This window comes from Triticum aestivum, chromosome 5B (genome assembly GCF_018294505.1).
Source record: "Triticum aestivum cultivar Chinese Spring chromosome 5B, IWGSC CS RefSeq v2.1, whole genome shotgun sequence".
Taxonomy (NCBI): domain Eukaryota; kingdom Viridiplantae; phylum Streptophyta; class Magnoliopsida; order Poales; family Poaceae; genus Triticum; species Triticum aestivum.
Window position 1 is genome coordinate 26,510,757 of NC_057807.1, and position 23,004 is coordinate 26,533,760.

General features: G+C 48.4%; 2 protein-coding genes across 2 annotated transcripts; both read right to left on the reverse strand.

Annotated features, from left to right (window-relative positions):
* Nucleotides 1–1,524: 1,524 nt before the first annotated feature.
* On the reverse strand, nucleotides 1,525–5,535 carry LOC123110212 (uncharacterized). The gene has a single exon (XM_044530689.1). It carries the CDS (start codon nucleotides 4,364–4,366, stop codon nucleotides 1,802–1,804), a length of 2,565 nt encoding a protein of 854 aa, XP_044386624.1. The 5' UTR covers nucleotides 4,367–5,535; the 3' UTR covers nucleotides 1,525–1,801.
* A 13,201-nt stretch (nucleotides 5,536–18,736) lies between these two features.
* LOC123110213 (uncharacterized) lies at nucleotides 18,737–22,676 on the reverse strand. The gene is made up of 2 exons (XM_044530690.1): nucleotides 21,671–22,676; nucleotides 18,737–21,501 (listed from the first exon to the last, which is right to left on the reverse strand). The coding sequence occupies exon 2, from the start codon at nucleotides 21,479–21,481 to the stop codon at nucleotides 18,866–18,868; it is 2,616 nt and encodes an 871-aa protein (XP_044386625.1). The 5' UTR covers nucleotides 21,482–21,501; nucleotides 21,671–22,676; the 3' UTR covers nucleotides 18,737–18,865.
* Between the last annotated feature and the right edge of the window lie 328 nt (nucleotides 22,677–23,004).

The window sequence follows — 23,004 nt, forward strand, 5'->3', positions numbered from 1 at the left end:
CCCGGGCTCGACAGGTGAGGCGGTGAAGAAATAAAGAAGGGATGGAAGTAGGGTGGCGAAGGGCGGCCTCGCCGGCGAACGACGACTGCCGAAGCGGACCGGCGGCGAGCACTGGCGCATGACGAGCGTCTCCTTGCAGTGCTAATTCAGGATAAATGATCGAGGAAACTAAGGATAACGTACAAGACAGGGACGTGCTGTTGCAAAAAGCGTGGCGCCAGGATCCACAGGGTACATGTGGCACTTTAATCGAGATGGCGGATGCGACCTGATTATCGACCGGCTGACCAGAAGCATTTCCCAATCTAATATGCGAAATAAATAGAAATGGAGGGAGTACGTACCAGAAAAAGCATTAAAGAGAGAAAAGGATTACCGGGTCTGACTCGGGGGTTTGAATCCTGCTAAGGCCGGTTGTAATCGGGAGTACCATATACTAGTATCATGCATATGATACTAGTATATGAGCATATGATACTAGTATATGAGCATATAATACTAGTATATGATGCTATCTTCGTAATGCATAGTATCATAAGTTAGTATCTTATATTGCCTTATTAATTGACATGCATGACACAAAGTAGTACAACATTTAATATGATACGGTATGATACAACACCCTCTCTTTCCTTATTTAATTATGTGCCACATCATTTAACAAATCTAGTTCTCTTTTCTTATTTAATTGTATGTCACATCATTCAAAAGATCTAGTTGGCATGCATGATACCGCTTATGATACTCCCATTACGACTAGCCTAAATAATTGTGTGCCCTACGTGAATGCTGCGGACGGGAACGAGACGAGATCGTGAAGTCAACTAGGGGAGCGGATCGACGGCACCCAATGCATTCTAAACTGTCCCTTACTTTTTTTCAAAATAATAATATCACAGTCACATGAAAAATGATCAGATGAACACGAATGTTAATCTGCAACTTGAAATGTCAAAAAAAAAAACCTACTTGAAATGTCATACTGTTATTGTAATATTTGGTAATTTAGTAAAACTGCCAAGTGACAACCATTATTAATATACTATTTATTTATTTAGTGTCTTCACCCATTGTATTTTCACCTATATAAATTGATTTTTTCATTGCAATTTTTTGTTGATGGCTTACCATGCTGACCACTTGGTACCCATATAAACTCATAATGGTGGTGCCAATTGTCTGCATTTTTCGACATTAAAAAAACTATGACGACAGCAGCAGCCTCACTGCAATCTGTTGCAATGCACGGGCACTCTGGTGATTTATCATAAAAAAGCTACGGGTAATTTGTATGCTGTCAAGCTGGTGCTCGTACATCATATCTAACAAGCTTCAGATTGGTTCTCTATTCAGGACCAGCACAAACTAAATACTCAATGCAGTTAACAAATAAACCCTGGTATTTTGTAACCGCAATGACAACTGAACACAGCAAACAACAACACAAGACATTGACAGCATATATTTCCAATACAAGGCCGAATAAAATATATCTTCATCCTCTTATTTGTGCAGATAATATAAACATTAGCAACACTTTGATCATTATATTTTGAATGCAAAATAATAATACTCTCAACTTTTATAAGACGTTTTAATCACTAAAGTAGTGACCTAAATCTTCTTATAAAAGCTTACAGAGGGAGTTCATCACATTAAAAGGAACATCAGACAGTAAATAAAAAGGTCTCATACTATTACATTATCAAACCTTGGATGTTTCAGTTCGCCAAACATGCAGGCAAGATATTACACATAAATACTTTATATAAAAAGGTAGTGTGGGTGCTTTGAAAATGTCTCACCACAAGCCGTTTGCTTTGCGCACAAATGAGTAACATGCCAGGCTCTCCTCATATAACATAGGAACAGAAGGAATCAATTTAGAGTCCATTCTATTCATCTCCGCCACTGACTCTTCTTTGGAGCATGTCAAACTATCCCCTGATGAAGTTGAAGGCATGTCAAGAAACTTAAGATGTGCACTACTGGCAACCGGCACCTGATCAAGTGAATAGAGATTTTCAATTGTTTGCTCCACTGGATCATATAGACCTATTTTCCTAACAGTGTTGAGCAGGATCCTCCCATGATCGGGATCAACAGCTAATGGCACCACAACACATGTCTTGAGGGAATAGCCAGGACATGCTTCTAGGTGAATTGTGTATGCTCTGTCCCATTGGCCATGCTCTAGCTTCCATACATCTAATTTGTCTGCAACTGGGTCTGCCAAAACAGCACATAACACTCCCTCAAGCTCAACAACAAATGCACGACAGCGGTTTCTGCTACTCCATCTTGCAAACCACGAAGGGCATGGGACGACATCGAAAGTACTTGTAGCAAGGTTGAAAGAAACAATGGCCCATTCGCAGCTCTGTCCCAACCTTGGTTCATTCATCCAGTACAGCATTCCTTTAACATAGGCCGGTGGCATGTCATTCACAGGCAGAGGTGGTACTGAGTGCTCTTGGGCAGCATTCGGAGTGTTACACCAGTGTAACGTGCATGACATGTCATACTGACGAGATTCAAAGTCCTTCCGGTGATAGAAGATTTCCACAATAACATGTTCACGAGTCAAAGTGTTGAAAGTCAAGCCAACATTTTTACTGCCGACTGTAAAAGCATGCTCTTCTATTTTAGGCATTCTCGAGTGTAGGTGCAAATTTGACCCCAGGTTAGAGAAGCCCCTATGGAAACCTGTACATGGATTGCAGAGATAGTCCTTCGTCTCGGTGCTTACCAAGTTTAGCCCATGGCAAGGCTTAGAGCAAACCACCTTTGTATCAAGCAATGTACTGTGACTAGGGGCTTCTTGGAGGAATTTATTCAATGGAGCAAAACTGAAGCCCAACCGTCCAGTGCTCTTCACCACAAGCATGACTTCAGGTCTTCTGTCTATGTTCTTATGCTGAAAATATGACTGAATGAAGTTTTTACTCTCAATCAATCTGAACCACTGCTTGCAGACAAATTTGGACTGTATGACTGATTTAGCTGGGAGGCGGAGTAGGATCTCTCTAGTCGCCTTAGCCAGGTCAGATGACAAGGCTATCTCTTCATCTGTTGTATGCACGGGAGCAAGGGTCTCTTGAATGAAACTGAATCTTGAACTAGGGCGCCCATATTGTGGAGTTGAGTGTGTCTCCGTGATTGAAAGAATGGTTTCCAGAGCCTCAGACCTAGGGTCATAGGTGTGAACCATTTTCTGATATTTGTTGAAAATCTTGTGCATGCTAGTAGTAATGATTATCTTCTTCCTTGACGACCTATAACTGCCAAAAGATCCAATAACTCTCAGAATTTGTGACTGACGCAAATCTCTTGCCAGGTGCCCTGACAAACTAATTCGGTGATTCAGCAACCAGACACCAGAGCTATAGTCCAGCAGTTTCCATATCTCCAAAGTGTTACTACCATGAGGAATTCTGTTGTGAACCAAACATAGTTGGTCATCCATCTCCAATAGTTGCTCTCCTGATGACCAATTCCTGGAGGTTGGCGGCGCTCCTGGTACCCAGAAGGGCGGTGAGCGGAGACATGTGAAGGTCTCGTCTGCGACCGAAAAGGACACGATGGCAACACTTGGAGTCGTGATGAAAGAGGCAGGTGTCATCAACCAGTGGAGGCAACCATTGGCAAACACAGGAGATAATTTGTTGCATGACGCATTAATAACAGCGGCATGTACAAATTTATGCAAGCTGGAGGGTACTCCTCTGGCAGCCGGCCTCCAGCGGCAATCCACATAGGAGCCTCTAGGCGTGTACACCTCGCACCTCACTGGGTCCAAGTCCTTCAGATTCAACATCCCATTGATCAACCTCACCACCTTGTGCTCGTCTGTGCGGGCATCAAACCCCAGCCCAGCACTCGAATCGCATGCTACGTCAGTAGAAGGCAGCAGACGCGTGGCTGCCCGTGTGGCCGCGTTGCAGATGTAGTAGGCTGTGTCGAGAGCATCGTAGAGAAGGGTGAGGCCATGGCATGGCGCGGGCGTCACTACCTCCACATAGTTGCCACGGGCACCGTCGATGGTGAACAGTAGGTCCGCGTGATCTCTAGGGCCGCCTGATGATGATGATGATGATGATGACGAGAAGGAGTGTGAGTAGACCGCGGTGGAGTCGAATGTGGCGGTCGGTGAGATGTGTAGCAGCTTGGCTGGTGGTGCCCGCTGCTTTGCAGCCTTGGCTGCTGACATGTAGAGGCGGCGGAATTCATCGGAGGAGAGCAGCGCAGCCCAGGAATGGCAAACTGCCCTGAAGCGGAAGACGGATTTGACTGGGAGCCACTGCAGAACCTGTATGATCATCTCGTACGGAAGCGATGCGCCGCAACCATCTTGTGCATTGGCCATGTGTATCGGTATCCTCCCCCCTGTTGCTGCAACGCATCTTCAACGCCCAATTGAGGCCTGAGATGCAATCAACACATGGGCAAAATAACAAAAAGAAAACGACTGCTATTAGTATTAGCTACCTCGATTCAAATAATGGAATCAAAAGCTCATATCTTATCTTAGAAGAAAGGACTAGAGAGAACAAGATCTGGTTGCTCGTCGAGTAAAAAAAGATGAAAAGCAAAGCAAAGCAAAGCAAAGGTGAAGAAATTTCCTTACCAATAGGAGGGATCGAATCACGTTGTGCGTTCTCAGAGTCCCTTAAGCCGGAAAAACGACAGCAATACAGATAAACTATACACTATCTTGAGCAAGGAAAACACAACAGAGCCACGAAAATAATTATGTGAAGATTAGCATAATCATGAAACAATATCTGAGGTAGCTTGGAGACAACAATTTAGTACTCCCTCCGTTCCTAAATATAAGTTTTTGGAGAGATTCCGCTATGAACCCCATACAGATGTATGTAGATGCATTTTAGAGTGTAGATTCACTCATTTTGCTCCGTATGTAGTCCATAGTGAAATCTCTGCAAAGACTTATATTTAGGAACGGATGGAGTACTACATAGCAACAAATAAGTAAGAAAGCACAAAAAAGAGTCGCTGTACACAACAACCAGATTTAGTGTTTCTACAAAAAGTTGTGCAGTGCGCAGCACACTACATACTACATAGATGGATGACAACTATAAATTTGTAGAGTATAAATCCCCAAAATTTCAATTTCCTTTGCACTGGAATCATAACCCTGTAATTTTGAACCCTCCTGTTTCCCCAGAGGAGTGCCAAACACTAAAGAATGACCTAGTTTTTTCAGATTACCAACGAATAATCTAATTAGTGAGGCTGCACCATCCTAAGCATCACAGTCCGTAGCTCTCCACGGTGAAAATTTTGTGCATGTGTACCTTGTCTTGGTCCAATCGAGATCCCTGCTGTAGCTTGGGTTGCTGTTCGTCCAGGCTATAGAGTCGGCACCGGAGGAGGCGGAGAAGGAGGAGGATGCACGTCTGTACGGCGACGGCGAGGAGGGCGGCGGCGCTGGATGGGGAGGGGAGGGGTCTGGCGGATCAAAACTGCACAGAGGGAGAGGGGACAAGAGGCGGAGCTGGACGGGACTTCTCCTCCTTTTTTCCTTTTTTTCTTTTTTTTGAGGGAGGACTCCTTTTCTCCGATCCGAGGACAAACTCAGAGGCGTGTTTGTATTTCCAGATTTTGCGTTTCTCCTTGGTATTGGGATTGGTATTGGGATTTTGCGTTTCCAGATTTTGCGCGGTCGAGGCCTGGACCGGTTGAGCGGAAATACACACGCGAAGCGCTATTTGGCCCGGCCCAATTTTTTTCCTTTTTTCCTCATTGGTATTGGGATTGTCTACAAGTTCTCTTTTGTTAGTATTTGGGTTCCCTCAAAAGAACATGTTAGTAGTTGGGTTGGTTTTCTTTGGTTTTTGGACCGGGTTTTGCTCCTTCCCCTGTTTTTGGGGAAACGTTTCCCCACGGTGTGCCGATCGAATCATTGGGCCGGTCGCACCACTCGCTGCGAGACTCGCTACGTCTACAAGAAGACCTGCCACCGAATATTATCTTATCTGAAACAACGCCGTCCGCTCATATCACATCTCCCCATTTCTTCCTCTCTCTGTAGATGCATGCGCCTCCCCCATCGCCGAGTGACTGTGCCGCCAGCCATGACCACCGCTCCCCCCCCCCACCGGCGACTGGTTATGCCGCTAGCCATGGCCACCGCGCCTTCCCACCGTGGATGCCCCCACCCCGCCCCCTCACTCCCCACCAGCGAGCAGTGCTGCAAACCAATCCCCACCAGTGCTGCTGATGGCGACGACAAGTGATGGAGAGCCGCGACGGCCGGCGTTGGAGCGTTGCAACCACGGCAAGAAGTGATAGAGAACGGGCCTTTCTTTTATTGGAAGCAGCCCCAGTTTTTGCTGCCAACGCCCTTGCCTTTTGCTGGAACTAGTGTAAGATTTTGCTACCACCATGTTTGCTTTTTGATGGAACCAATCCAAAATTTTGCTACCATGTCATTTGCTTTTTGATACAACCAGTGTACAATTTTGCTACCACCATCTTCAGTTTTTGGTGGAACCAATCAATTATTTTGCTACCATCATGTTCGTTTTTTTATGGAACCAACCCAAATTTTTGCTACCATGTCATTTGCTTTTGGTACAACCAGTGTACAATTTTGCTACCACCATCTTTGGTTTTTGCTGGAACCAATCAATTTTTTTGCTACCATGTTTTTTTTATGGAACGAGTGCATCACCTTTTTGCTACCACCGTTTGAGTTTTTGCTACAACCAATATTCTTAATTGCTACATCCATTTTACATGACAAACATCACGGCGTCATGTAATTTGCTGGAACTAGCAAAAAATTGTTTGAAGCGGCATGCTTTTTTGTTCGAACCAGCGTTTCTTTTTGGTGGAACTAGCTAATTTGTTTGCTACAAACGACTGCTGAAGTTTTTCTGCTGCTGAGATTTTTGGTGGAACCATCATTATTTTTGCTAGAACCGGCAAATCTTTTTGCTTCAACCCTCCTGTATTCGAGTTGCAACCATGGCGATCAGAGGCGGCCGAGGCAAGTGTCGGGCACGAGCGACGGGCGAGCGGCAGGCAAGCACAGGTGACGGCCGCGGTGGCGAGGGTGGCAAGCAACCTCGGGAAGACGAGGACAAGTGCGGGCCGCCGGCGAGCGCACGGGATCTGGCATGTGCGCACGCTGCCTTTTTTCTTGTTTTCCTGTGCATGTTTGACTTTTCAAACAAAGCAATCAGACGGTTGAAAAAGTATGTATCGGGTGGCTGGGGCTCGACCGGCCCAACTGTTCGGCCGGCGCGCCGGCGCCTAACAGCGCCCTTTTTCTTTTATTCTATGTACTAATACTTCTTTGGGTTCTTCTCCATTTTTTTTGTTTTTCTATTTTTTATCTTCCATTTTCCTTTTTTCATTGTACTTTTTTCATGAACTTTTGTTTTCAAATTCGTGATTTTTTTCGAAAATCATCAACAATTTTCAAATTCACAAGCCTTTATTCAATTTTTTTAACATTTTCCGAATCCTCAAACTTGTTTCGGATTCATGACTGTTTTTCAAATTTGTGAACTTTTTAAAAATCCATGAACATTCTTAAAATTCGAAAGATTTTTTCAAATCCGTGAATTTTTTTAATTCATGATTATTTTAGATTGGGTTCGTACAAGGTCAGCAATACCCACGTGAATACTCCGCCAGTACCTCTCTTTCCTCCTCCGCAAGAAAAGGTCTCAAGCTATCCTCCTCCCGTCGGCGCTGCCGTTGGTCCGTCCCATCTTCGATGGCCTTTGGACCATGGAGGTGCCGAGGACCTCAGCCCCTGGTCGATGGGAAGGACCCCATTCTACCTCAAGGTTCAACGTCATGGTTGGGGTTGTCTGGCGACAGCAATGTCCCTTACTAGTAATAATGTCTCCCACGTTCTATCCCCGCCCCGATGGTGCATCTAGTGTCGTCGGAGGGCGTGTGGAGGTGTCTATCAATCAGATCTCGCGGGATTCAGTCGGTGCTGGTTTTCAGTGGATCTATTTGGATCCATTCTTCGTTCGTCTTCATTTGGGTGTTTACAAGTTTGATCCTTTCGATGTACGACTTTCTTCATCGGCGATGGTTGCTGCTCTGGTGCGCTAGTCCTACGGGGCCTTAGCACGCCGACTTCCTGACTGTCTACTACAACAGTCTGACTCCAGCAAGGGAGGGGCGATGATAGTAGCGCGCCATTGACTCGCTCCAGCACTTGTAATCTTCGCTAGGTGGTCCACGGACCTAGATGTAATTTTTATTATTATTGGTGTTCATTGTAATACCATGATTGAAGATGAATAGACTGAAAGTTTTCTCGCAAAAAAGAATACTCCGCCAGTATGAAAAGTTCTTAATGTTAGTTGAGTCCCTGGCACCCCAGTTGATTGACCTGTAATAATAGACATATAGAGATCATTATACGCCAAGTAACATCAACAATGCGGGGTTTCCAAGATGGAATGTCTAATGTTTTTTTGCCTAGGGAATTAATCGGACTATTGCGAGCCGAACTAGTAGGGCGAGCTTTAGATCAATCGATTTATTATCGGGCACCCTGTATCTATTCTTCTTTTCTGTATATGAGTGGAATTTCAATGCATTGGGTTCTTTCTTAGATCTAGATGGAATGAAATAGTGAAATGGAATTAAAAAAGCCCTTTCGGATGAAAATGGAAGAATAGTATGAGATATATCTCACTTGGACAATAAAATTAAAAGCAATTTGATCTTATCCTCGCCTGTTCCTTACTTTAGATAAAAACTTAAAAATAATCTTACAATAACAAATCCAATTCCGAAGGGACTTTTTCGGTGTCAAAACCGGCGGATCTCGGGTAGGGGGTCCCGAATTGTGCGTCTAGGCAGATGGTAACAGGAGACGAGGGACACGATGTTTTTACCCAGGTTCGGGCCCTCTTGATGGAGGTAAAACCCTACGTCCTGCTTGATTAATATTGCTGATGTTGGTTACAAGAGTAGATCTACCACGAGATCAAGGAGGCTAAACCCTAGAAGCTAGCCTATGGTATGATTGTTGTTCGTCCTATGGACTAAGGCCATCCGGTTTATATAGACACCGAAGAGGGCTAGGGTTACACAGAGTCAGTTACAAAGGTAGGAGATCTACATATCCGTATCGCCAAGCTTGCCTTCCACGCCAAGGAAAGTCCCATCCGGACACGGGACGAAGTCTTCAATCTTGTATCTTCATAGTCTTGGAGTCCGGCCGATGATGATAGTTCGGCTATCCGGACACCCCCTAGTCTGGAACTCCCTCAGTAGCCCCTGAACCAGGCTTCAATGACGACGAGTCCGGCGCGCATGTTGTCTTCGGCATTGCAAGGCGGGTTCCTCCTCCGAATAATTTATAGAAAATTGTGAACACCAGGATAGTGTCCGGCTCTGCAAAATAAACTCCACATACAACCATAGAGAGAATAATACACAAGTTCAATCTGCTAACGTATTTTGTGGCGTAACATCACACCACTACCAAGCCTTCAAATTGTTTTTATTGTTCCATCTCAGCGCGTTTAGCGAGGCGGTTTCCTTGGCACGTCTTGTCGAAGCAGAGGTCGTGTTCCCCTTATTCCGGGATTCCCATCAATACGGACGTGGGTAACCCAACCGCGCCATCGATTGCAGCGTTTGGGAGATAAGCGAGTTTTATCAGGCCGGTGGGGACGCATGTTTCCGTCCGCCCATATAAGGGGATAAAGATCCAATCCTTTTACCTGCGCCTTCTTCCTCCTTGGCTTACCCATCTCCGCGAACTCGAGCTCTAGCGCCCAAGCCCACACATCTCACCTCAACCTTCTCCAAATATGTCCGGAGCGGGAGGCAAGTGGATGGCCTCCTCCGTTACGGAGGGGCATATCCAGAAGCTGCGTAGCGCCGGATACTTGTCCAGCGACATCGCGCATCGGCTCCCCGACGAGGGAGAGCTCATCCCCACCCCCAGGCCCCATGAGAGGGTAGTATTCCTTCCCCATTTCCTCCGCGGACTGGGCTTCCCACTTCATCCCTTTGTCCGGGGGCTCATGTTCTACTACGGCCTAGATTTCCATGATCTGGCCCCGAATTTTATTCTCAACATCTCGGCGTTTATCGTCGTGTGCGAGGCCTTCCTCTGCATCCAGCCCCACTTCGGCTTGTGGCTCAAGACCTTCAGTGTCAAGCCGAAGGTTGTGAAGGGCAGCCAAGCGGAGTGCAGAGGCGCCATGGTGGGCAGGATGTCCCACGTTACGTGGCTGGAGGGCACCTTTGTGGAAACCATCAAGGGGTGGCAATCGGGGTGGTTCTACATCATCGAGCCGTGTGACCCTGATTGGGCGGCGGCCCCCGAATTCAGATCCGGTATCCCTATATGGCTCACCTCCTGGAAAGAGAGCGGCCGGATCTGGGGGGATTCGGAGGAGCTGACCAGACTCCAAGCCTGTATCCAGAAGCTGGTGGACAAGAAGCTCAACCTTGTCAACGTAGTCCAGGTCATGCTCATCCGCCGGATTCTCCCGTGCCAACGACGGGGCTTCAACATGTGGGAGTTCGATCCGGCGCAGCACCAGACTTTGAATGGGCTCTTCGACACTACGTACGAAGAGGTCTGGAAGGTGCTGTTCAAGGGCGCCGAGGCTCCCGCATCCGCTACCGAAGATCGCGGATTCAGCTCGCAGCGTCCAGCTGACGAGGTAAGTGATATTGTCCTTTACGGGACGCTTGTTATTCATAGTTTGACTCTATGCGGGATCTAAACTCCCTTTCCTCTGACAGGACTGGCTGAAGAAGGCCGCACAGGCTATCTGTCCGGCCCCATTGCCAGAGGACCCAGCTGACGCCCGCCTAACGGGGCTGCTGGCTCCGGCACCCCACGTGGTGCCGGAGAAGAAGGCCAAGAAGAAGGCCACGGGGACTCGGAGGAGTTCCCGTTTTCAGGTGCTATCGGACGATGAATCCGAGGCCGACTCCTCCCACCAAGGCGAGGAGGAGAAGAAGAAAGCCTCTCCCCCAGCGGGGGGAGGGAAGAAAAGGAAGGCCTCCCCAACAAGGGAGGCCGAAGGGTCCAAGAGGAGAAAAACTCTTCCCCCAGACTGTTCCGCCAATGCCAGTGACGACGACGAGGACTGGCCTCCAAGGGCCAAGCCTTTGGCGAGATCGTAAGTATCCGGACTCCCGAATAACTTCAAGGTTTTCGTTTTCCGCCACATTATGTCTTTCTAATGCCGCATACAACCCTGCAGTCCGCCTAAGGATGATCTCCCCACTTCGTCGAGCGGGTCCTTAGGGGCATCGGATATGGATTCTCTTCCGACTGCCTCCACTCCCCGTGATGCGGACGATGCTGAGGTGGGATCCCAGGAAGGGACCCACCAGGAGGAGAGGGCCCCAGAGGTGTCGCAGGACAACCTCCCGGACTTTGCACCGGACTCAGCCCCGGAACCCATAGTGGCTCCGGAGTCCGGCGGGCGACCCCTTCGAAAGAAGGGCAAGACCGCGACGCCGACTGCCTCCGTCCAACCGGAGGTGCCGGATAATTTGCTGGAGGCGCTCAACGGCGCCTCCATCGAAGAGGAACACCGCACTGTTATGAGTACGGTGGTTCAGAAGGTTCAGCTCGCCAAGAGCGGGCTGACCGAAGCCTGCAGCAGCCTTCTAACAGGCTTTGAGGTAAGAATTTCAATATATGTAAAATGGTACCGCATAGACAGTAGCCCCTGATGCTCGGTTCGGTGTTCAGAAAGAAAAGCCGGACTGAGGATCTTTAGAAAGATAAACGCATGAGTCATGAAAATATGTCAATATGGGATTGCAGGCTGTGCTGCTGACCTCTACCGCACTGACTGCGGAGGTCAAAACTTTGAAGGAAAACCTCGAGCGGTCCGAGAACGAGCTCGGCCATGCCAAGAAGCAGCTCGAGGAAAAAGAAGGTGAGTAATACCTTATGAAAATTGTACCTTACAAAAAAGGATTTGGTTGCAAGAAAAATGACAAGGATAACTGGGGTATTGCAGGGGCCACTAACGAGGTGGGGACCCTGAAGGAGGCGGTGGCTGCGGCCGAACGCAATGCGGCTGCGGAGCGCACCGAGCGAGAGAAACAGGAGGCGCGGGTGGCGGAGGTACAGCAAGAGCTCCAGGATCTCGTGAGGAAACATGAGAGCCTGGAGCGTGACTCGAAGACTCGAGAGTCTGAGCTTGCAACGGCTCTTGAGAGTGCCAAAGCTGCTAAGGCCGAAGCCTACAAGGCCCTCCAGGAGATCGAGGCGGTAAAGAAAATAGCAGCGGGTAAGGCATTTTTCATGCAAAGTAAGCATGTGAGTGTTAATTACCTGTCGCTTACCCGAATTCAGAGCTCTCCAGGAGCGTTCCCAGATCTTCCTCGCAGCGTGTCCGATGCTGCCGCATTCTACCGGGCCAAGGAGGGGAGCTCGACGGAGAAGGTCTTCTGGTCTCAGTATGCTGAGGCCGAACATCTGGTGCCCCTTAGCGACCAGCTGAAGCAGCTGGTCGAGCTCCACAAGGCGGCCGAACAGGCCATGAAGGGCCTCATAGTTCGGCTGTGGCCTAAGGAGGCCATGCCTGGGAGCTACTTCGGCCTGGTGCGGCGGCTGGTGGATGCGTGCCCGTGGGTTGAAGTCATCAAGCACTCCGCCTGTATTGAAGGTGCGCGTCGGGCCCTTGCCCGCGCAAAGGTGCACTGGGGCAAGATGGATGCCCAGAAGCTTGTGACGGACCCCCACCAGAGGGCAAGGAGCATCGCACGCCCGAGATGTATTATAGGAGTGTGCTGAAGGGCGCCCGCACTATTGCGGGTGAGTGCTCCAAAGATGTAATATTTGAGTAGACTCGCATTTTGGTATCCTGTGCGCTGAAAACTTGGTTCATATGCGCTAAGCAACGCTTGTTAATTTAAAATATTACCTTCTGTGCGGCTGTTTATCAAATCTGAGAGATGGCAAGTCGTCGGCTTCAGCCCCCATGCCACGAGTGCTAGGGTGTTCGGGATAAACTCGAGCGCTCTTGTTCCCATTTTTGGGTCCATCTAGGGAGGTGCTCAACACAACGAACAAGGCAACCGGACTTATAATGCTTGAACACTCTCACTTAGCCATATAATTCTATAATTTTAAATTTCGGCGAAGCCCCTAGTTTTCGGAAGGCCGAATTTGGGGCGCTATCCACGCCTTGGCCGGACAGAATCCGGCTCCTCGCTCGAAGCGGCATAAGTCTTTAGGGACTCGCAAAGAACCTCTCGAACAGCGACCAGCTCTCGCCTCATCATGACGGTCAGTTTTAGCTTTCTCCACTAAGGCGTTAACCCAGCTCAATTGGGGCGCAATCGTAGTGGTTCTCCCAGTGCTACCTTAGCCGATAAAACGGAACGTAAGGTACCAAAACATGGGAGCCGGGCAAACCCAACTATTGACCCAAGAACATGATTCGGAGCCGATGCATATAATGCTATAAGTTCGGGGTGCCGCACTTGTGAAAGTGTTCGGACTTATCACACCATAACGCGGGAAACATAAGCCCCTGGTGTATTTAGCCGTACCAAAACGTACGGATGCAACATGTCATAGATGAACATATGTGTAAGAAAGAAATGCAATTAGAAGCAAAAATGTGCTGCATTGCTTTATTCAATAAAAATTGTTGTAAGTGCAGGACGATACAAGTGGTGCGGTAAGCAAGGGGTGGGACTGTTTAACAGGTCCCCCTCCAGGGGTAGGCTACGGAATAATGCATAAAACAGATTTAATGCTCATGATGGAGACCACCTGGGTTTTCGTTGTAGCCTTTCTCCTTCCCTGGCTGTTGCATCGTGGGTTCGGCATGTCTGCTGCCGGACAGGGCCTCTGACGAACAGAGTCCTGTAGGTAAAAAATAAAAGGAAAAGAAAAAGAAACGACACACTTAAGAGCCCCTGGTGCGGTTGAGCCGCAGTCTGGGCTTATCATGGTCGAGCCCCTTGCCCCATGCCCATGGTATCTTCAGAGCATAATGGAGTACACGAAGGGTCTGTCTTAATGTTTTACAGGGGCTGGGGTTGGGGCCGCACTGCTACGCGTGCTCGGAACGTGCCAGGTGGTCGTGTTGTAGGTTACTCCGGGCACGCTTAGCTTTGTCCGGCCGCTTAGCAGTTGGACTCGAGAATTGCCTTAAAAGGCTGCTTTGTACTTCTGCCGCGAGAGCCGCTGTATGTTCCTCCGTTCAGAGGGAGCGTTCAGTGTTTCTGTTGACCGTGATGACTCCTCTAGGGCCTGGCATCTTGAGCTTGAGGTATGCGTAGTGCGGCACCGCGTTGAACTTTGCGAACGCGGTACGTCCGAGCAAGGCATGATAGCCGCTGCGGAACGGGACTATGTGGAAGATAACTCCTTGCTTCGGAAGTTATCCGGGGATCCGAAGACCACTTCCAGTGTAACTGAGCCTGTACAATTGGCTTCTACACCTGGTATGACGCCTTTAAAGGTCGTCTTGGTAGGTTTAATCCTTGAGGGGTCTATGCCCATTTTGCGCACCGTGTCCTGATAAAGCAGGTTTAGGCTACTACCGCCGTCCATCAGGACTCTGGTGAGATGAAATCCATCGACGATTGGGTCTAGAACCAATGTGGCGAACCCACCATGGCGAATGCTGGTGGGGTGGTCCCTTCGGTCAAAGGTGATCGGGCAAGAGGACCATGGATTGAACTTCGGGGCAACTGGCTCCATCGCGTATACATCCCTGAGTGCACGCTTCCGCTCCCTTTTGGGTATGTGCGTGGCATATATCATGTTCATCGTCTGCACCTGTGGGGGGAAACCCTTCTGTCCTCTATTGTTCGGCGGTCGGGTCTCTTCCTCGTCGTCGCTATGCAGCCCCTTGTCGCTGTTTTCGGCAATTAACTTGCCTGCCTGCTTGAACACCCAACAGTCCCTATTGGTGTGGTTAGCTGGCTTTTCAAGGGTGCCATGTATCTGGCACAAGCGGTCGAGAATTCGGTCCAAATTGGACGGACCCTGAATTGTTCTTTTGAATGGCTTTTCCCGTTGACCGGGTTTAGAGCCTCTGAATCCGGCATTGACTGCCGTATCCTCACTGTTATCGCCGTTAATGCGGCGTTTGTTTTTGTTGCGACGCGACCTGCCACTACACTCCTTGATATCCGGACTGCCAGAATTTTTGTTGAGGTTGTTGCTGCGTGCTAGCCAGCTGTCCTCACCTGCATAGAAGCGGGTCATGAGTGATGTAAGGGCTGCCATGGATTTCGGCTTTTCCTGTCCCAGGTGCCGGGCAAGCCACTCGTCGCGGATGTTATGCTTGAAGGCCGCGAGGGCCTCGGCATCCGGACAGTCGACGATTTGGTTTTTCTTGGTTAAGAACCGTGTCCAGAATTGTCTGGCCGATTCGTCTGGCTGCTGAATTATGTGGCTTAGGTCATCTGCATCTGGTGGTCGCACGTACGTGCCTTGAAAGTTATCGAGGAATGCGGCTTCCAGGTCCTCCCAACTCCCGATTGACTCTGCTGGCAAGTTGTTAAGCTAGTGCCGGGCTGGTCCTTTAAGTTTGAGTGGGAGATATTTGATGGCGTGGAGATCGTCTCCGCGGGCCATGTGGATGTGGAGGAGATAGTCCTCGATCCAGACCGCGGGGTCTGTTGTGCCATCATAAGATTCAATATTGACGGGTTTAAACCCTTCTGGGATTTGATGATCCATTACCTCATCTGTGAAGCACAGTGGGTGTGCGGCGCCTCTGTACTGGGCGATATCGCGACGGAGCTCAAAAGAGCTTTGTCTGTTGTGTTCGGCCCGGCCGGACTTACTGTGTCCGGGGTGACGGTGATCGTCACGTATCGTGGGGCGCCCACGTGATCCATAGATCGATCTTGATTGTCTTGCCTTATCCTCCAATATGTCGCGCAGGTCCGGAGTGTTCCCCTGTGGCCTTGTGCTTTTCGAGCAATGCCGGGGTACGGGTCTAGTGAAGGGCCTTGAGGCCTCTCTGTCGCGACCACGGGGTGGTCGATCAGCCGTATTGTCTCCTGGTGAAGCGGGATCATATGCCTCCACCTCTAATCGGGGGAGCAGCTACGTTTGGGGTAGCTTTTGGAGGGGCGTTCGAGTTCATGCTCTTCGGCCGTGAGGACTTCGGTCCATCTGTCGGCTAGCAGATCTTGATCAGCTCTAAGCTGCTGCTGCTTTTTCTTGAGGCTGTTTGCCGTGGCCATAAGCCTGCGTTTGAAACGCTCCTGTTCGACGGGATCCTCAGGCACGACGAATTCGTCGTCGTCGAGGCTTGCCTCGTCTCCGGAGGGAGGCATATAGTCCTCTACCTCTTCTTCGGCCGCTCTCTCATGAGGGCTGGCGTCCCCTTCCTCATGTGCTGGATCTTGCTGGAGTGGGTTGTCTTCGGCGCTATCCGGTGTATTATTCTCTCCGGTGCCGGAATCCTCATTCTTGCTATGGCGGGATTTAGAGCGGCGCCGCTGATGCCGGCGCTTGGGCTGTTTCTTGGAGGGGTCATCCTCCGCTATTCCTTCACCGTTCCCATCCTTTGGGATATCCACCATGTATATGTCGTATGAAGAGGTGGCTTTCCAGTGCCCGGTGGGCGCTGGTTCTTGATCGTCTCCGGCATCGTCGTCCATACCGTCGATGCCCTCAGAGTCGTAATCTAGCATGTCGGTTAGATCGTCGATAGTGGCTACCAAGTGGGTGGTGGGTGGGCTCTGAATTTCTTCGTCGTCCGCATCCCAACCATCCTGGCCGCAGTCCTGTCAGGCCTCTCCTGATAACGAGAGGTACTTTAGCAAACTCAAGATGTCGCCAAAAGGTGAGTGTTGAAAGATGTCCGCCGCGGTGAACTCCATAATCGGCGCCCAATCGGATTCGACTGGAGGGGGCGCGGGAGGTCCGGAGTCCGGCACCTCGGAGTCACGAGCTTCCTGGGGGACAAGATCGGTGTTCGGCTCTATCGTCGTAGAGGTTGCAGCCCCCGAGGTGGTGTCTAGCCATCCATCCTTGGTCTGCGCAGCCGGCTCCGAGTCGAAGATCGGAGCGGGTTCGAGTGCGGCCTCCAGGGTACTGTCCGACTGCAGAGCTAAATCATGCTCATTGTGACAGTACGGCACGCTCGGCTGTGGCTCGAATCCGTCGAGGATCAAGTCCCCGCGGATGTCAGCCGTGAAGTTCAAACTTCCAAATCTGACCTGACGGCCAGGGGCGTAGCCTTCGATCTGCTCCAGCTGGCCAAGCGAATTGGCCCGCAGTGCGAAGCCGCCGAATACGAAGATCTGTCCGGGGAGGAAGGTCTCACCCTGGACTGCATCGTCGTTGATGATCGAAGAAGCCATCGAGCCTATCGGTGACGACACAGAGGAACTCTCAATGAAAGCACCAATGTCGGTGTCAAAACCGGCGGATCTCGGGTAGGGGGTCCCGAACTGTGCGTCTAGGCGGATGGTAAGAGAAGACGAGGGACACGATGTTTTTACCCAGGTTCGGGCCCTCTTGATGGAGGTAAAACCCTACGTCCTGCTTGGTTAATATTGATGATGTGGGTTACAAGAGTAGATCTACCACGAGATCAAGGAGGCTAAACCCTAGAAGCTAGCCTATGGTATGATTGTTGTTCGTCCTATGGACTAAGGCCATCCGGTTTATATAGACACCGGAGAGGGCTAGGGTTACACAGAGTCGGTTACAAAGGTAGGAGATCTACATATCCGTATCGCCAAGCTTGCCTTCCACGCCAAGAAAAGTCCCATCCGGACACGGGACGAAGTCTTCAATCTTGTATCTTCATAGTCTTGGAGTCCGGCCGATGATGATAGTTCGGCTATCCGGACACCCCCTAGTCCGGAACTCCCTCAGACTTCCTCCCTGTGGTGAGAAAATTGTTTTATTCCAATTCTTTACTCTTCCTCCGGGCTTTCTTTCTGCACTATTAAGAGTAGTCAAGTAACGGAAATTTTAGATTAAATTGTCAACCAGTCCTATCGAAAGTGGGATTGACTATGGATTTGACCCATCGATTTTCCCAATCTTCTTACTTTGAATTATGACCGTTTCCTGAGTTCGTGAACATTTTCCAAATTCACGGACTTTTTCAAAGCCCTGAAGGATTTTATATTCATGATTTTTCTTGAGTTCATGACCATTTTCCTAATTCACAAACTTTTTCGAAACCATGAACATTATTCAAATCCAAATATTGTTTTCCAGTTTGTGAACAATATCAAATTCTTGAACTTTTTGCAAATTCGCAAACATTTTTGGAATGCATGATTTTTTTAATCGATAGAAAACCAGAAGTCGGCCTTTTCTGAACCGATAGCTTGCTGGTATTTTTATGGGCTTGCCCAACTGAATGATAGAGTTGATGTAAAAAAGGTAATCAAACCAGCGAGCCGCCGAACATGCCAGAGCTCTCATTCTACGCCTTGTTTCGTTGCTCACAAAGTCACAGGTTGTATTAAAATGGAAATATAAGCAACGGATATTCATTTCGGCTCTGGGTCCAGGTGATCCTTATATCTAGACCGTCCGACCTCGATTATGTGTCGTATGGCTCAGTTCATGTACCAGACGATTATTTACGCAAATAAATCGCTCCAAAATGACGATCCAAGCACGGCCTAGTAGTATTTTGTTGGAGCAGTGAAAAACTGAACATGGCAACGCAGAGCAAAATAGCAGATCAGGCAAGCAACAAACAGAAATATTCGTAATAATACTACAAAGATAACAGATATGATTAACCTCTTATTTGAGGAACAGGTCATTATAATTCGAAAGCGAAAAGATATACTCGCAATAAAAATGTTCAATACTAGTATTACATTATCAAAGCTTGGTGTTTCAGTTCACCAACATGCAGGCAAGATATCACCACATCAATTGTTTTTTGGGCACACGGGTGTAACATGCCAAGCTCTCCACATATAACATTGGAACACAAGGAATCATCTTAGAGTCCATTCTATTCATCTCCGCCGCTGAGTCTTCTTTGGAGCATGTCAAACTATTCGCTGATGAAGTTGAAGGCATATCAAGAAACTTATGGTGTGGACTACAGCTTCTGACAACCGGCACCTGATCAAGTGAATACAAATTTTGAATTGCTTGCTCTACTGGATCATACAGTCCTATTTTCCTCCCAGTGCTGAGCAGGATCCTCCCATGATCGCGATCAACAGCTAATGGCACCACAACACCTGTCTTAAGGGAATAGTCAGGATATGCTTCCAGGTGAATTGTGTATGCTCTGCCCCATTGGCCATCCTCTAGCTTCCATACATCTAATTTTTCTGCCATTGGATCTGCTAGAACAGCACATAATACTCCCTCGAGTTCAACAACAAATGCACGACAACGGTTTCTGCTATTCCATCTTGCAAACCACGAAGGGCAAGGGACGACATTGAAAATTCTTGTAGCAAGATTGAAAGAAACAATGTTCCATTCACAGCTCTGTCCCAACCTTGGTTCACTCATCCAGTACAGCATTCCTTCAACATAGGCCGGTGGCATGTCATTCACAGGCAGAGGCGGTACCGAGCTCAGTTGGGGGCGATCCCGAGAGTCACACCAGCGTAACGTGCATCTCAGGTCATATTGACGAGATTTGAAGTCCTTCTGGCGATAGAACATTGCCACGATAACATGTTGTTGAGTCAAAGGGTCGAAAGTCAAGCCAATATTCTTATTGCCGACTGTAAAAGCATGCTCTTCTGCTTTAGGCATTCTCTGCAGCAAACTTGGCCCCAGCGAGTAACCCCTGTGGAAACCTGTACATGGATTGCAGAGATAGACCTCCGTCTCGGTGCTTACCAAGTTCAGCCCATGGCAAGGCTTGGAGCAAACCACCTTTGTATCAAGTAATCTAGTGTTACTAGGAGCTTCTTGGAGGCATTTATTTAAGGGAGCAAAACTGAAGCCCAATTGTCCAGTGCCCTTGACCAGAAGCATGACCTTAGGTCTGTTGTCCATGTTCTTATGCTGAAAGTATGACTGAATGAAGTTGTCACTCTCGATCAATCTGAACCACTGCTTGCACACAAATTTGGAGTGTATCACTGCTTTAGCTGGGAGGCGGAGTAGGATCTCTCCAGTCACCTTAGCCAGGTCAGATGACAAGGCTATCTTTTCATCTGTTTTATGCACAGGAGCAAGGGTGTCTTGAATGAAACTAAACCTTGAACTTGGGGGCCCATAATATGGAGTTGAGTGTGTCTCTGTGATTGAAAGAATGGTTTCTAGAGCTTCAGACCTAGGGTCATAGGTGTGAACCATTTTCTGATACTTGTCGAAAATCTTGTGCTTGCTAGTAGTGATGACTATCTTCTTCCTTGGCGACCTGGAAGTGATGCTAAAACATCCAATAACTCTCAGAATTTCTGATTCGCGTAAATCCCTTGCCACGTGGCTCGACAAATTGATCCGATGACTCAGTAACCAGTCACCAGAGCTATAGTCTGGCAGTTTCCAGATCTCCAAAACGTTAACATAAAGGATTGTGTTGCAAGTATCTCGGACCAAACATAGTTGGTCATCCATCTCCACTAGTTGCTCTTTGGACAACCCATACCTGATCGGCGGCGCTCCTGGCACCCAGAAGGGCGGGGACCAGAGACATGTGAAGGTCTCCTCTGTGACCGAGAAGGACACGACAGCAACACTCGGAGTCGTGGTGAAAGACGCAGGTCTCATCAACCAGTGCAGGCAACCCTTGGCAAACACAGGAGGTAATTTGTTCAATTCCGCATTTGTAACAGCGGCATATACAAACTGATGCAAGCTCAAGGGTACTCCTCCGGCAGGCGGCCTCCAGCGATCCCCAAAGCGGCCTCCAGGTGTGTAAATCTCACACCTCACCATGTCCTTCTGATGACACAACCTATTGATCAACCTCACCACTTTGTACTCATCTGTGTGGGCATCAAACTCCAGCCCAGCAGTGGACCTGGCTGCTCGTTCCTCAGTGGAAGCTGGCAGACGCGTAGCGGCTCGTGTTGCAGCGTTGCAGATGTAGAAAGCTGCGCCGATAGCGTCGTAGAGGAGGGTGAGGCCGCGGCATGGCATGGGCGTCACTACTTCCACACAGTTGCCACGGGCACCGTCGATGGTAAACAGTAGGTCCCCGCGATCTCTGGGTCGGCTAGATGATGATGATGATGAGAAGGAGCACGAGTAGACCGCGGTGGAGTCGAATGTGGTGGTAGGTGAGATGTATAGCAGCTTTGGTGGTGGTGCCCGCCGCCTTGGATCATTAGCTGCTGTCATATGGAGGCAGCGGAATTCATCGGAGGAGAGCAGCGCCTCCCAGGAGCGACAAACTGCCCGGAAGCGGAAGATAGATTTGACGGGGAGCCACTGCAGCACCTCTACGATAATCTCATATGGAATCGACGCCCCGCAACCATCTAGTGCATTGGCCATGTGAATTCTCCTCCTCTTCTTGACCTCCCTAGGCGTGATATCCTCTGCCCTGCTGCTATGCATCTTCAACGCCCAGTCGAGGTCTGAGATGCAATCAACACATGGAAAAATAACAAAAGGAAACCGACTACTATTAGTAAAAGGGGAACCGACTGCTATTAGTAATAATAAGAAAAGAAAAGAGAACGAGATCTGGTTGCTCGTCGACTAAAAAAAGATGAAGTAAAAGGGGAAGACGGAAAAAATACTTACCAATAGGAGGGATCGAATCACGTCCAGCAGTCTCAGAGTTCCTTCAGTCTTTAAAACGATGATGCAATAAAGATAAACTATACACTATACTCATCAAGGAAAACAGAACAAAGCCATGAAAAACATTATGTGAAGATAAGCATACAAGAATCATGAAACAATAATATTTGAGGTAGCTCTGAAACAACAATGTACATAGCAACGAATAAGCAAGAGAGCACAAAAGATAGTCGCTGTAGCTCTCCAGCACAATGTAAATTAGTTGACACAGCAATCAAATTCAGAGCTTTGTACAAATCTGAAGCTGTGCAGCACACTACATAGATACATCCCTTAAATATCAATTCCTTTTCCACAGCGACCATCGAAACTGAAGCTTGTTATCACAGTAATCATGGCTGATGCACTCTAATCCTTTCAACGAGTAATGACTTGGTCTTTTTTAGATTGCAAACATTACAATCTAATTAGTACTAATTAGTTAAGGTCAACGATCCAAGCCATCACAGTTCTGGACTAGCTCTCCAAAACACCCATAATATCTCCTCCGTTACTGGTACCGTGAACTCTGCTGGGGATTTGACACCTACGCTGAAAATTTTGTACCTGTCTTGTTTTCCCCCTTAAACCAATCCAATCAGGATCCCTTCTGCAGCTTCGGTTGATGTTCGTCCAAGCTAGACTCGGCAACGGAGGTGTTGGACAGGGGAGAGAGAGGCGGAGAAGGGAACCGGGCGGGGAGGGAGGTACCTCTGAACGTGGGGCGGATCTCGATGGAGAGAGGCGGGCTGGAAGGCAAGTGCGCCGGCGGATCAAGACTGCACGGCGGGCACGAGTGCAAGAGGAGGCGGCGCCGGCAAAGATCCCTCTTTCTCCTTTTATTTTTTGAGAATCCAGATCCCTTTTTCTCGAGAGAGGAACTTGATTTATGCAGAGCTTTGTCGGGCTTTCTACGGCAAAGTTCTGTCGCATCTAAGGATTTTTACGGAACCCGGCTTCTGCCCGGCTTTTTTCAGAATCTTGGAGCTTCATTTGTTTTATAATTTTTATTTAAAATTCTGGCAAAAGAATTGGGTCCGATCGTGTTATTACGCTAATTGGGCTTCATAGGGCTTTCTAGATCGTATTATTTTTCTTCCATAAATAAACTGATTTATTGTGTTCATAAATAAACTGATTTATAATTAGTATTAACTGTGTGGAATTCGGAGATAATTATATATTCAATTCAATTCAACAAAAGCGCATCCGAACAATAACTCATTATTAGATCGCTAAGGCTAGTCATAGTGTGAGTAACTTAGGTAGTAACATAACACATCCTAAGACAAATT